This window comes from Aspergillus bombycis, assembly GCF_001792695.1.
Source record: "Aspergillus bombycis strain NRRL26010 chromosome Unknown contig00090, whole genome shotgun sequence".
NCBI classification, from domain to species: domain Eukaryota; kingdom Fungi; phylum Ascomycota; class Eurotiomycetes; order Eurotiales; family Aspergillaceae; genus Aspergillus; species Aspergillus bombycis.
This window is the reverse complement of record NW_019170092.1, coordinates 59,479-71,920: the sequence shown is the minus strand read 5'-3', so window position 1 is coordinate 71,920 and position 12,442 is coordinate 59,479. Positions and strand designations below refer to the sequence as shown.

At 49.3% G+C, this 12,442-nt stretch overlaps 4 protein-coding genes across 4 annotated transcripts; 2 read left to right on the top strand and 2 right to left on the bottom strand.

Moving 5' to 3' along the window:
• Positions 1–370: 370 nt before the first annotated feature.
• On the bottom strand, positions 371–1,337 carry ABOM_008379 (ankyrin repeat domain-containing protein; the record flags this gene model as incomplete). The annotated part of the gene is made up of 3 exons (XM_022535508.1): positions 371–822; positions 881–1,222; positions 1,274–1,337. 3 exons carry the CDS (start codon positions 1,335–1,337, stop codon positions 371–373), a joined length of 858 nt encoding a protein of 285 aa, XP_022386106.1.
• A 3,785-nt stretch (positions 1,338–5,122) lies between these two features.
• Positions 5,123–5,635, top strand: ABOM_008378 (putative 4-carboxymuconolactone decarboxylase; the record flags this gene model as incomplete). The annotated part of the gene is made up of 2 exons (XM_022535507.1): positions 5,123–5,336; positions 5,409–5,635. 2 exons carry the CDS (start codon positions 5,123–5,125, stop codon positions 5,633–5,635), a joined length of 441 nt encoding a protein of 146 aa, XP_022386107.1.
• Positions 5,636–6,170: 535 nt separating this feature from the next.
• Positions 6,171–8,120, bottom strand: ABOM_008377 (putative fad -dependent oxidoreductase protein; the record flags this gene model as incomplete). Its single annotated transcript, XM_022535506.1, has 1 exon — positions 6,171–8,120. One exon carries the CDS (start codon positions 8,118–8,120, stop codon positions 6,171–6,173), a length of 1,950 nt encoding a protein of 649 aa, XP_022386100.1.
• A 2,359-nt stretch (positions 8,121–10,479) lies between these two features.
• On the top strand, positions 10,480–12,289 carry ABOM_008376 (MFS transporter; the record flags this gene model as incomplete). Its single annotated transcript, XM_022535505.1, has 5 exons — positions 10,480–10,563; positions 10,637–10,794; positions 10,854–11,840; positions 11,896–12,027; positions 12,082–12,289. The coding sequence occupies 5 exons, from the start codon at positions 10,480–10,482 to the stop codon at positions 12,287–12,289; spliced, it is 1,569 nt and encodes a 522-aa protein (XP_022386101.1).
• Positions 12,290–12,442: the final 153 nt, after the last annotated feature.

The following is a 12,442-nucleotide window of genomic DNA, read 5'->3' as shown; positions in this document are numbered from 1 at the left end:
TCCCTACGGAAATTTCTGAAAGTCCGGGAGTACGCTAATGCAATATTGATTGTTATACCCCCAATGCCTAGTGCTTAACCGTTAATTACTTCTCTTGGCTGGCTGAGAATGGGAAAACATTAGAGCAGTAAAGTAACCCTAGGATCTAGCGCCAAGGCGAGGGGCAAGTTCAGCTCATTCATTAAATCTTGCAATGTTTAAAATATTCGTGATGTGAAAAAGTACATACATGACACCTCCAACCTAGAGCCCCCTCAGTCTACTTGGGTAGCTTCAATACAAAAAACCTCTGACTCGAGCTTGCAGCATTGCGCTCAGTGTGTCTCGGTGTTCCGTTTCCCCGAGAGCTTCATCCGAGATCCTTCATAGTCTACTCCCCACCTGATTGCAGCAAGACCCGTAGGCAGTTCTCATCGCCGGCCTCCGCAGCATAGTGCAACGGTAGCCAGCCAGCCGCGTCAACGGCGCTCGGATCTGCACCATGCCGTAGTAACTCACGTACAATGACATGGTGGCCGCTTCGGACCGCCGTATGAAGCACAGTGGAACCCTCTCCATCAATGGCGTTAGGATCGGCGCCGCCGTCAAGCAAAAGGCGCACAGCTGCGAGATGTCCGCGGCTAACGGAAATATGAAGGGGCGTTGTCCAGGTTCTAGGTCCGACCCCACTACCGCGGACCGTCTCAGGATTTTGATAGTAGCCCCCCGGCTGAGTGGGCATGTTGGCAGCACATATGTCGGTGGACCTGGGGTCGCTATGGGGCACTAGTTGTGGCTTGGCACCAGCATGACAATTGCCACAAACGCTGGGAGGAGCGTTGACTACAAGGTACTGTTAGGCAGGATTCTTGAGTAGCGGTATTGCAGTACAGAGACTTACATTTGTCCGGGCTGGTTTGGAATGTCATACCCATGGTAAAAGGCGAGAGCCCCAATGGCTGCTGTTGCTCCAGCGACACCATAGAAGGTGCCAGGTCCAAGTGGCTATATTCTGTGTCGTGCGGCGGGAATACCAAATCGGAAAAGAAATTCTCTGCTGACAGGCGATCAATGTTGTAATCCAAGCCTGGGCCAAGAAAGGCCGAGAAGGGTAGGCATTCTTGGCTATTGCTTTCTGGACATTTGCTGCTCCTGTTCACTGCCTGTCCTGCTTGGCTATTTTGGTCAGGTATTGGTTTATCGCTGTTCGCTTGTCGTGGCCTCCTTATCTTCGCATTCTCACCTATGCCAAGTTAGCTAGACGGATTCAGAGTCGGTATAGTGTACGCCATACGATGCTTCCGCTGTGCTAATCTATTCCTTTCCCTCCGCCGTTCAAGTGCGAGTCTCTCTTCCATGATGGATATGCTATGTGTGGAATGGCTAGCTGATCGCATTTTCATTCTGTATTGTGTTTTCGAACTTAACGCTTCGAAGATAATAGATGCAAAATGGGAGCTTGAACCTTAATATATGGCTAAGCTATTGTCAGCGTGGCGACTAGATCCTTGATCTACCGGGCCGGAAATGGGATCATGGATGGTAAGGATTGGCAATTGTTCAAACAATCACAATATGCTGCACTAGTGACGCGAGAAATCCTACCTACTTGACTTGGCAGGGCCTCTCTCGGCCATGACTACTTGGGTATATACCCGCCACTTACTTTCCATCAGACACCTTAATGCTGCAGACGTCCGGGAAAAGAGGAGAATTTGGGGAACCCACAACACAGCTATGCCGGACTTAGCATAGTCTAAGGGAAGAAATTTGAAACCTATATTATAAAAGAATTTTGTGCTAAGTTATACGACAGTCTTGGAACGTGGCAAGCCTAGGGTTTCTACAAAAGCGTGTTTTCTATAATCTGCCTCGGCATCGCCGCCTGGTCTTAAAGTGGCTACGCATTGTGGATGGCTTCAAAAGCCTCGTGCTGCAGGGACTCTACGTAGCATAAAAATTAGCAAATAGCGTTACGTGATATACATGAATGACGCCTGAAGAAGACTCCATTGGTTCCAAATATGCCAAGGTGTAGTACAACCAAGTGACATTGATTGACCATACTCCGTATTGAGATTTAGAGGTTAATTAATTTGGGCTCGGGGAAGAATTTGGTTGGCGCCTAGGCGCAAAACCGTCTATTAGACTAGGCCATGTTATATATAGTGTGCATGTATGCTACCTTGAATCAACAATTTTTATTACCTAACGTTAATAATTCTCATTGGCCAGGTGACTACCGATCCCAGCTCTATATGTATAACCCGCAACCAGGCCAATTAATATTCGTGAGGGGAGTTAGGGCGGTCATTAAGGAAGTGAAGGATTCTGAAGGAATCCCAGCTTGAATAGCTCGAAAGCTTCAATCTTCCGAAAGCCGCCGAGATCAAACGGCGTTTGATGTTTGATTATTTCTCAATGATTTCTTTTTCTCCAAAATTTCTATTCTAGAGTGTATGTCAGATCTTTTGGCGAGCAAGGACTCTTAAGCCATCTGCACACACCTGTATGGACCCTGTACGCCACAGACAAGGAATTAAGATTCGAAGAATAAGCTTAGATAAGGAAACCTACAATGTACGTTGCAGTAGTGCTGCTCATTTTCTCTAGAAGACTACTATTCGAACTTTGCAATTTAGCGCGCACGGCGCTCATTACGAATAATGGAATCATGATCCATGTGGGATCTTTGGTTAATGACTGGGGTTCTACGTATAAGCAATGGTGTAAGAGGTGGATGAGAAATTCGTGATACAATATGCGTGATTTCCATTCATAGGTATCCTGTAGAAAGCTGTAGTTTTACAAAGCTTGTTATTGTTTCAAACGGCTCTACACTTCCGAACCTTAGGCCATTGGTCTGCTTTCTGGTGTGTCCAAGCTATGTGTTCTGATCCTGTTAATACCTGCCTTCGGGTTCTGGACGGCGTAGCGGACCTGCATCGTAGCATGTAGATTTCGTTACAGCGGTGCTTATGGTGGTTTTCTGTCGTTTCACGTGCGGTTTCCGATACTTTTTGTTTCCAGTGGTACCTATCTTGATTTGTATGTAATAGCCCAATCGCTAGACTTTCACGTTGGTTTCCATCCGTGAAACCGTTCGAGGCATGGACTCTGCTATTAGGCATTGCTCCTTTATGCGTTCTGTATCAGATACTTGGTTTCTGGTCCACTTAACTCCATCATGGGCGTCATGATCCATCCCCGAGTCGGTGAGGTGGATGGGCTGACAATCGCTTGGCAAAGCCCTGATCCGGCTGTCTCGTAAATCGCTCCCCTGCGCGTTAGGCTTGGCATGAAATCCTGTTCTGCAGACGTTGCTCGATGTTATGGCAGGCCTCGCCTATCTCACCTGAAGTTCGACGCGTTTCAAAGGTGGCATAATAGCGATGCGGTCTATATAGGTCGAATGGTGGGTTGCCGTTGCTGAAACCTCAAGTATCACCCCTCGTCTCCACTGTCTATAATTTGGCCAGTCTTTGCTCGACGAAAATTTTGGTACGGCCGTCCGGGTAACCGAGGATGAATCGTCAAGGGTGTGTGTTGAATGAGCGCACGGTGGCTCGAATTCCGCGGAAACTAAGAAAGCCTAGCTAGCGTTTAGAGGAAGTATAGTATTCATTCTGCTGCTTCCTATGTGCTCGAAGATAATTCAAATACACGTGGACTGAATGGTTGAATGACCTCGGTATGGTGCTATGACCTTTCTTTTTAGGGGGCAACATCATTCCCCCTGTCATATTCTTTCAATCTGCTGCAGTCACCACAAGCTGGAGATTGCAGCATAGTCAATATTGACCCCCGAAAATGACACATATGACGGTGTAATTGCATTTTTGGAACGCTCATATTGTGTAATGATTTGTACAGGTTCAGGCACCAAGTGCTTCCCTCTCAGGTGACATACATTGTCGTAAGCTCGTCCTCGGTGATTGTCCCCATGAGAAAGGTCCCTTCACAGCAATGATACCCCAAGGTAATGCTGAAGAACGCCTCGGAATACCTTCTATGAATGCTCGCTTCAAGTTCTGATGCCAAATAGCTGGCGTGTCCGGCACTTCCTTCCGCTCTGAATCATTATCGAGATATCGCCGTTGGAGTTCATCCTTTCTCAACTTGCCGCTCTATCGTACCTTGGTCTTGCCTTTCTGTCTGAATGCCGTCTTGATAGTTCCATGCTCGTTTCGGACCTGTCAGCCCGAAAGCTTAGCCTTCTATCATTGTTTTAGCCCTAATCAAGTGACATTAGTACAGATGCCCGACGGATGGCGATGCCAAGGTACCAACTACAGTGAGCACACATTCTCGAAGTCATGAAGGAGTCAGAAGAAGGAAATCGTGTACTCGAAAGAGGAACTGCGGTTTGCCTCTCGGTAACCTGATCTGGTGGATATATAGTTGCTCTTCGGACTGGTCGTGTCGAACCTTAGATTCTATGCTGAACCGCCACGGTGCACGAACCGAAATTATGTTTGAACTGCTCAATTGTGGTTAAGCTTCTATAGAGCTGCGTGGAAGACGAAACGAAAGACCAATTGATATGTATTCAAGGGATGTGGATTCAACACGGCTATTGTATATCTCTCCTGAGGGTTATATGGCGAGCCTCAGGTATCAAGAAGTCCTACCGAGGGCAAGACTATTGTCCAAACAAGCAGGCGGAAAGGGCGACTCGGCAATGGGTGGTCGTTCGGCAATATTGCGGGAGCTGCGGAAGGGCCGCGGACAAGGCTCGGGGTCGGAGCGGTTATTACGGGCCGAGAAAAACAAGACCCGCACCCTGCATGTGCCAAGGACCGGTAACATTCGTCACATAAATACACTGACAGTCGCTGCGTGTTTGAGTTCAGGATTGATTGCAGGTGGGTCTGTTACTCCTTAGTGCGATGACTGCAGACTGTGGATCTCGGTGACAGGGTCCGGCCGTGGCTGGACTCGCGGGGCTGCTGAAGAATCCTCACGTGAAACAACTATGCGGACATATTTGGCGCTTCAAATCTGCCCTCAATGTGAGGAGCGTGATTCAACAAGTCTAAACGTATCAATCGAGTTCTACGAAAACCATTGAGACATCCGGTCTTGTTTTGTCGCGCTATATTCCAACTTTCATACCTTTTCATACCTAATTGGAGTTTGCACTATGGCCACTGACCCGAAAATCGACGAGTTGCACCGCGAACTCCTCGAGGAGGGGCTCAAGATGCGCCGCGCCGTCCTCGGCCACGAGTATGTCGACCGAGCGTGGAACAACGCTACGCCGTTTACGCGGCCAGGACAGCAGCTCATCACGGAGTACGCATGGGGCAATGTGTGGCAGCGTCCCGGACTGGACAGAAAACAGCGCAGTCTTTTAAGTAAGTGAGGTCTCATGGCTACTCCTCTCGGTCATCGATGAGCGAATAAGATAACTACTGACTGGCCGGTAGCGATTGGCATAATCATTGCCCAGAAGGCGTGGCTAGAGCTGGCGCTGCATACCCGTGGCGCGATCAACAATGGCGTCTCGGAACTGGAGATAAGGGAGGCAGTGTTGCACTCAACAGTGTACTGTGGCACACCTGCTGGTGTCGAAGCGATGATGGTAACGGAAAGAACGATCAATGAAATGATTGAGAAGGGCGAATATAAACGACCTGAGGAATCTGGGCTTTGAGTTATGTGACTAGGAATTGAGGAGTCCGTCGTCCTTGTGCCTTGCGGATTCTTATCTTGTATGATTGTCATGGAATAGACAGCTTTATATTTTGTGCATATATTGGAAACTTCTTGTAACATTTTCTACCAGACCCATATCTCCTTGGATGATTATATGCGTATTCAATCGAATAACACTCAGAGCATAGGCAGACCTCCACCATCTATCATGATTATAGTTCTATTCGTGAACATCACCATGAAGGCGAAGTTGAAGTGCATCCACCCGAGGGCTAATTGCAACGGAAAAATACAAGGAAACAGAGGGTAGAGCAAAGAGAATGAGACAGCTCAAGCCAGAGATTTGATGAGCGGGCCTATTAATCGAACAATACTGGTACATAGCTCTAGAATGTTAAAGTCTTAGAAAGTATAGCGATTGCGATCTCACTCAAGCACACAAAGGTCTTCCAATAAAAAGTGTATTCAAATTCCTATCTACCATACGCCGGGAATTCAATCATGAATTGCAAAAACTCATTAACATTGTTGACTCAGACTGCAACTTCCAGAACAGTAACCTCCGAAACCTCAACATTTGGCCACGCCTTGACCTCCGTCTGTCGCTCCGCAATTGTATTTTCACTCACTGCCGCAGAAAGTGCAGCTCGAGCCACCGCATCCGTGTCTGACAAGGTAACTGAGTTCACACCTGGTCTTGCTCCAGCGGCAGTGACCCAGTGGACACCTTCAGTGGGGACACCAACCGCAAACCGCCTTTCATGTGCAAGGCCTTGTGAGTCGATAACCCGGTACGGGCTGAGGGTGATATCGAGACCTCCAGTCTCGTAGCCGTCGACAGTATGAGGGCGGCATTGGCCCGTCCTCAACAGGTGGGAGAGAAGCTCGTCGGCGGTATCTCTAAGGCTAGGTTCCGGTAGACGCGCCTCAACTAGGGTGGTGACACGGACCTTCAATCCGGGCACTTCGGGAGAGTACACCGTCCAGGCTCCGTCCTCGGCACGGGCTTGTGGTCGTGGGCCGAGAACATCGAGAATGTCGGCCTCGATCAGGGCAATCATTTGCTCAATACGCTGACGTGGGGGTCCGATGGACAGGAAGGCGTTCAGTGGTGTGTACCAACGGTCCAAGTGGTCCCGGTGGGAGAGACCCGAAAGGCCGGCATGGTCCACAATAAGTCGCAACTCATTGCGCAGATCACGCATCACATCGAGGGCTGCCTTCAGAGGCCCGTTGACATTTCCTAGAGAGGCCTCTTTGGCATCCTCCCGTAGATACTCCAACATCCAGTCCCGCCAGGCACCGGCTGTAAAGGTGCGTTCGCCGTATGGTCGGGAAATACGGTCCCAAGACCATCGGTTCTCTTCAGTGAGGCCGAAGTCGGTGAGCACCTGAGCCTCTTCGGGGCTCTTGTGCGCCGTGGCAAGGAAACGATCCCTGAAGTCGGCGAGCTCGAATTTGTGCTGTCTCAACAAAGCCTCATAGTAGACCGTTTCCACCTCCTTTGAGACAAGCGGCCAAATCTCCTTCAGAAAGTTTGGTGCGTTGCCCGAGTCGGAGCGCTGGCGGAAGCCATCAATCACCTCCTCCGTAAAGATAAGTGGCATGTGGCGGCCGTATGCACCCTTGGCGTTGTCACCGCGCGCTTGGTACGGGATCCCGCGACGTGAGCCAGCGTACATGCGGGGCTCCCTTCCTGAGGGGTGGTAGCGTAATCCACTGGGTGTACGAGTGAAGCGACCACCACGACCTGTAGTCAACAGGGCCATGTAATCGAAGAAGTTGAGGCCAAGACCGCGCAGAAAGACAGGCTCGCCAGGCTTGACGGAGGATAGATCAACATCTGCCGGGTTGGATGGAGTGATATGACGCAGCCCATTCTGGTTAGCATATGCAGTAAGCTGCCGTAGCTGTGCATCCGTGACTAGCGGTAGATGGCCCTGCGCGAGAACCACTGCAGACAGTCCGGATAAAGTGCGGCCGGTAGAGAGGTTGAGGGTCTGGCGGCCATCCGGTGCGTCGTCAAGGCTAACAGCGCGGGCAGCGTGGACCTCGACCTCAACCGCAGCTGGGGCCTTACGAACCACCTCGCGGAAGACCCATTCCAGATAATGGCCATACTGTGCGCGGGTTGGGTACTCGTCGGGACCCAGGTCGAGATTAGCATCGGTTGCCCATTCATACAGACTTGGTCCCTCGCGAATCGGTCCAGAGCAAACCACACTCCTGTCAGTGTACAAGGTCACTTGGGAAGTGACCGTGTTCATCAGTAGTTCTGATGACTGGGCGGTGCGCCAGACACGGCCAGCCCCCGGTGGCGATGGGTCGACGACATGAACGGTTAGTCGCGCACCAGGCGCGAGAAATTCTGTTGCAGAAGCGCAGAGACGTTCCAGCGCGCTAGTTCCACGCGGCCCCATGCCAACAATGGCGATGTGGGCATGAGCGGTCCCAGAGGGCGTGGCTGGAATAGTGTATCTCATGGTGAAAGACTTTTTGACTTTGGATATGAACTTTTGAGTTGACTTTTATGAAAGACGGCCGCTTGAGAAGGGAATTGTGCTGACGAAGAAGGCTGTGCAGGGTATCTATGTTCTTGACTTGCTTTTGTAGATTGAGGATTTTAGAAGTTTTTCGAATATTCAATCCTCGATGGCTACTGTTTATATAAACAATCCCGCGCTGTAGGAATTGCCATGTAACCCAAGTTGCTATTGAGTCTGGACCACAGCGATGCCATACTCCCTGTCGCAGCTCAGCTATAATGGGTTGTGCATTCTTCACGATCTCACCCTCATGCACGATTCCAATTGTGTGATTTGACATTATGATGCTGAAAGCATCACCCAAGGATCAGCTTGAAGCATTCCAAAAATGAGGAATTGTGACAATGCAGCGGTCATAATCGACATGCACTGTCAAAGATTGCATACCAACCCGATCTACTAGTGGGTACAGGCGACAAAAAACCACAGATCTCTAAAGGGGAATGCTGCATTAGAGTCTCCAGTTGAGTACACCACAGCGGGTATAACTGCGGGTAGAAGCGGCCAAGCAATGACATTGCATAGAGACTATGACAATGCATAGTGTGACAACACATGAAACAAATGCCAGTGCAGATCTTTTGCAGTTAGCGATCTTCAGCGCTTTTCAACAGAATGGATAGGAGCCTTCGAGGTCCAGAATGGCTGCAGATATCCTTGGCAGACACGAGCCAAGTCGTCCTTGAAAAACCGTTATGCATAACATTAGTTCGCTAATTACGCCAACGACCCACTCTTGCAGCTGGGAGAATTTTTCGTATGACGCTGAATAGGACCTAATCTGTTCTAGTCTCTCGTAACAACTCCCTACTCCGGATGCAGCTTGCGCATCTGCAGTCCAGCCCTAGCAAGGCCTTTTGCCACTAGTAACTTATACCGTCTTGACTCGATAGCCTACTTTCTGCACTAATTTCCTGTCTGTCCCTCTTGCTTTTGTGCCACTCTCCCTCTGCCTTTGCCTTGCTTTTCTTTTCTTTTTTTGGCTTAACTATTTCCAAGTTCCTGGTCATATGGCGAAGCTAGTTGGCCACCCTGCATTGACTACTTAGTGGATGCATTAAAACAAGATCCTAACGACGATGATATCAAACCTATTTCCATTGTTGGCTGGTGCCTGCCCCAAATGGCAGCGAGTCGCGGCCACACACTGCGTCTGTCATTGCGCCAGAATGGGAAATACAGTGATAATTCATGATCAATCCCTGCCAAGCTCCGTTTGTCCGAGCTCTAAGTCACATTGGGGAAATAATAGATTTCAAGAGAGTTATGGCATTGTATGGATGGCTAGAATCCGTCTCTGCTTTTCTCTTTTGGTTGCTAGACGGTACGGATTGTAGGGTTCCAATTCCCTAGAATATAAGTAAGCCCAGATAATGCCAAAGATTTCCTGCCCACGTAGGAACTGCGGCAGAACAACTATCTTTACAAATAAAGTTTAATAGTTAAAGGGATTAAGCCATTCAGCCGTTGGGTGTACATTACAGTTTACTTGATACTTCAATGAGTGACTATTCTTCGGGTACCTCTAATAATTCTCCCTTATATCAGCGTAAGACTCGACTTCTGCGCGACGGGCACCAAAGCCTCTTGTAATTGTTACCTTTCTGAGCTTAAATATCCACCAATAGGTCTTATGCCATCGGTATGAATCGCAAAGGCCCGTACATTAAAGAGGCCATGAAAGAATCGTCTGAAGCGGATCCATCTATCCGGCATATTCCGATTTTCTGTCATCCTCTCCCAAGGCACGATAGCGACTATTGCAGTGACCAGCGAAGCGAGGGGCATAATAACATAGCCACCGTGGCTTTCTGAACAGGAATGATTATAATGATCGAACTGCCATTATCACCGCCACCAGCTCCTACAGTGAATTCTACGCCTGAATCCAAGTTGCTGTACAGAGACATCCAACTTCATCTGCTTGGACTACGGACTTTTTCAGTAAGATCATCGGCTATTGCGGAGATGTAGCAAGGAAATCGTGCCGAGGACGTTTTCCATATGAATTATGATCGACCAGGGCGACCGAAGGCGACCGCGACTCCCAATGTCCGCAATACCCGATACCTCCGCGGCGTCAGCTTTGCGCCTGGAACTCGACGGCAGGTCTTCATAGGGGCCAGGCAGTTGTGCAAAATACTATAGTATGATATCGTTTGCCCTATGGCTCTTATTCATGCTACACTCACCGCCGCCTTGGTCTCTGTTTGGCTTTTACGTCACTTCTATGTTCTTTAGTCGACACACGAGTCAGTATTTGACTGCGTAAATACTGCCAACACCACCACACAACATGAGTCTACCACTATGGAGCGAGGGCAGTGAGAGGGGCTCTCAGACAGATAACACTGTTGAAATAAGCGACATTGAGGCGCAGGTATACTGCACATCAAATCCAACTGTCAGGAACCCGGGCTGAGAGTCCCAGACTAACTGACGACCCGACCTAGAGTAATATCTCCGAAAAGAGATCAGACCCAAGTGTACCTTTGTCAATGGGAGAAGGAAAAGCGATCCCTCCACTATTGCCAGACGAAGATGATTATATCGTCACATTCGACGGCCCGGACGATCCGGAACATCCTTTCAACTGGAGTTTCACTGTGAAGTACGTTGCTCTCCCAGATCATTTGATATGTGGCCTAACCCTAGCTTTCATTAATATAGACTATACACCTCAATTATGGTGTGTTTTGGCACCTTCATTTCATCTTTTGCGAGCGCGGTGTTTGCCCCAGGAACTGCGGGCGTAGCCAAGGCGTTTGGAGTAAGTACCGAAGTCGGAATTCTTGGGACAACTCTCTTTGTTCTCGGGTTTGCATCTGGCCCAATGTTCTGGGCGCCGTCTTCCGAGTTGATCGGAAGGCGATTACCCCTGACTGTGGGCATGTTCGGTGTGGCGGTGTTCAGCATTGCCTCTGCTGTCGCGAAAGATATTCAGACTGTTATCATCTGCCGCTTTTTTGCTGGGCTATTCGGCGCCAGTCAGCTCTCAGTGGTTCCAGCCGTACTATCAGACCTTTTTAATAACATTCAGCGTGGACCTGCTATCACCGTTTACTCACTTGCAGTGTTTGTTGGCCCCTTTAGTGGCCCTTTTATTGGCGGGTTCATCTCGTCCAGCTTCCTCGGCTGGCGATGGACACTCTATATCCCCGCGTTCATGGGCTTCGCATGTTGCAGTGTATTTGTACTGTTTCTAAAAGAAACCTATGCTCCATGCCTGCTCATTTCAAAGGCAGAAGTACTCCGGCAACAGACCTCCAACTGGGGAATTCATGCTAAACAAGAGGTGGTAAAGGTTGACTTCCAGGAGTTGGTTGAAAAGTATTTTACGCGGCCATTGCGAATGTTGATCACCGAGCCCATTATCCTGGTTGTCTCCCTCTACATGTCCTTCATCTACGGACTCGTGTACGCCCTGCTGGTAGCCTATCCCTACGTATTCGAGTCAGTCTATGGGATGAATCCTGGGCTCAGCGGCCTCACCTTTTTTGGTCTCATTATTGGCCAAGTGCTAGCATGCGGCTTTGTTCTCTCTCAGCAATCCATCTATGTGAAGAAATTAATTGCGAACAAAAACGTCCCCGTCCCCGAATGGCGGTTACCGCCCGCTATTATTGGTGCCCCGATTTTCACCGTGGGAGTATTCTGGTGAGTTAACCCGCAAGGAGAGTTGGAGACGACACCCATCTAACAACAGCATTAGGTTCAGCTGGACGGGCTTTACGTCGACAATCCATTGGCTTGCTCCAACTGCCTCGGGAGTTCTCATCGGGTTTGGTATCCTGTGCATCTTCCTTCCCTGTTTCAACTACCTGGTCGATTCCTACCTTCCACTGTAAGTACCAAGCAAGTATGCTGTGAGATCTGGACGTACTGACTAAGTCAATAGTGCTGCGTCTACCGTTGCTGCGAATATTATTCTCCGATCTAGCGTCGCCGCCGGCTTTCCCCTGTTTGCCAAGCAGATGTTCAAGAATCTCGGGGTGCAGTGGGCGGGCACCCTGATCGGATGTTTGGCGGCGATCATGATTCCGATCCCGGTGGTATTGAAGAAATATGGGCCGCGGCTACGGGGGAAGTCGAAACTCATGCCATAAGGGTGTATGTACATGTATTTCTTGCATGGGATAGAGATTCGAGGCCAGTTCATAGACATCACATGCCATAGCTATGCCTGAAGTGCTTAGTCAGGTGATAGGGCTAGTTAACTAACTATAAGAGGCTCACATAAGAAGCATAAGAATAGCCGC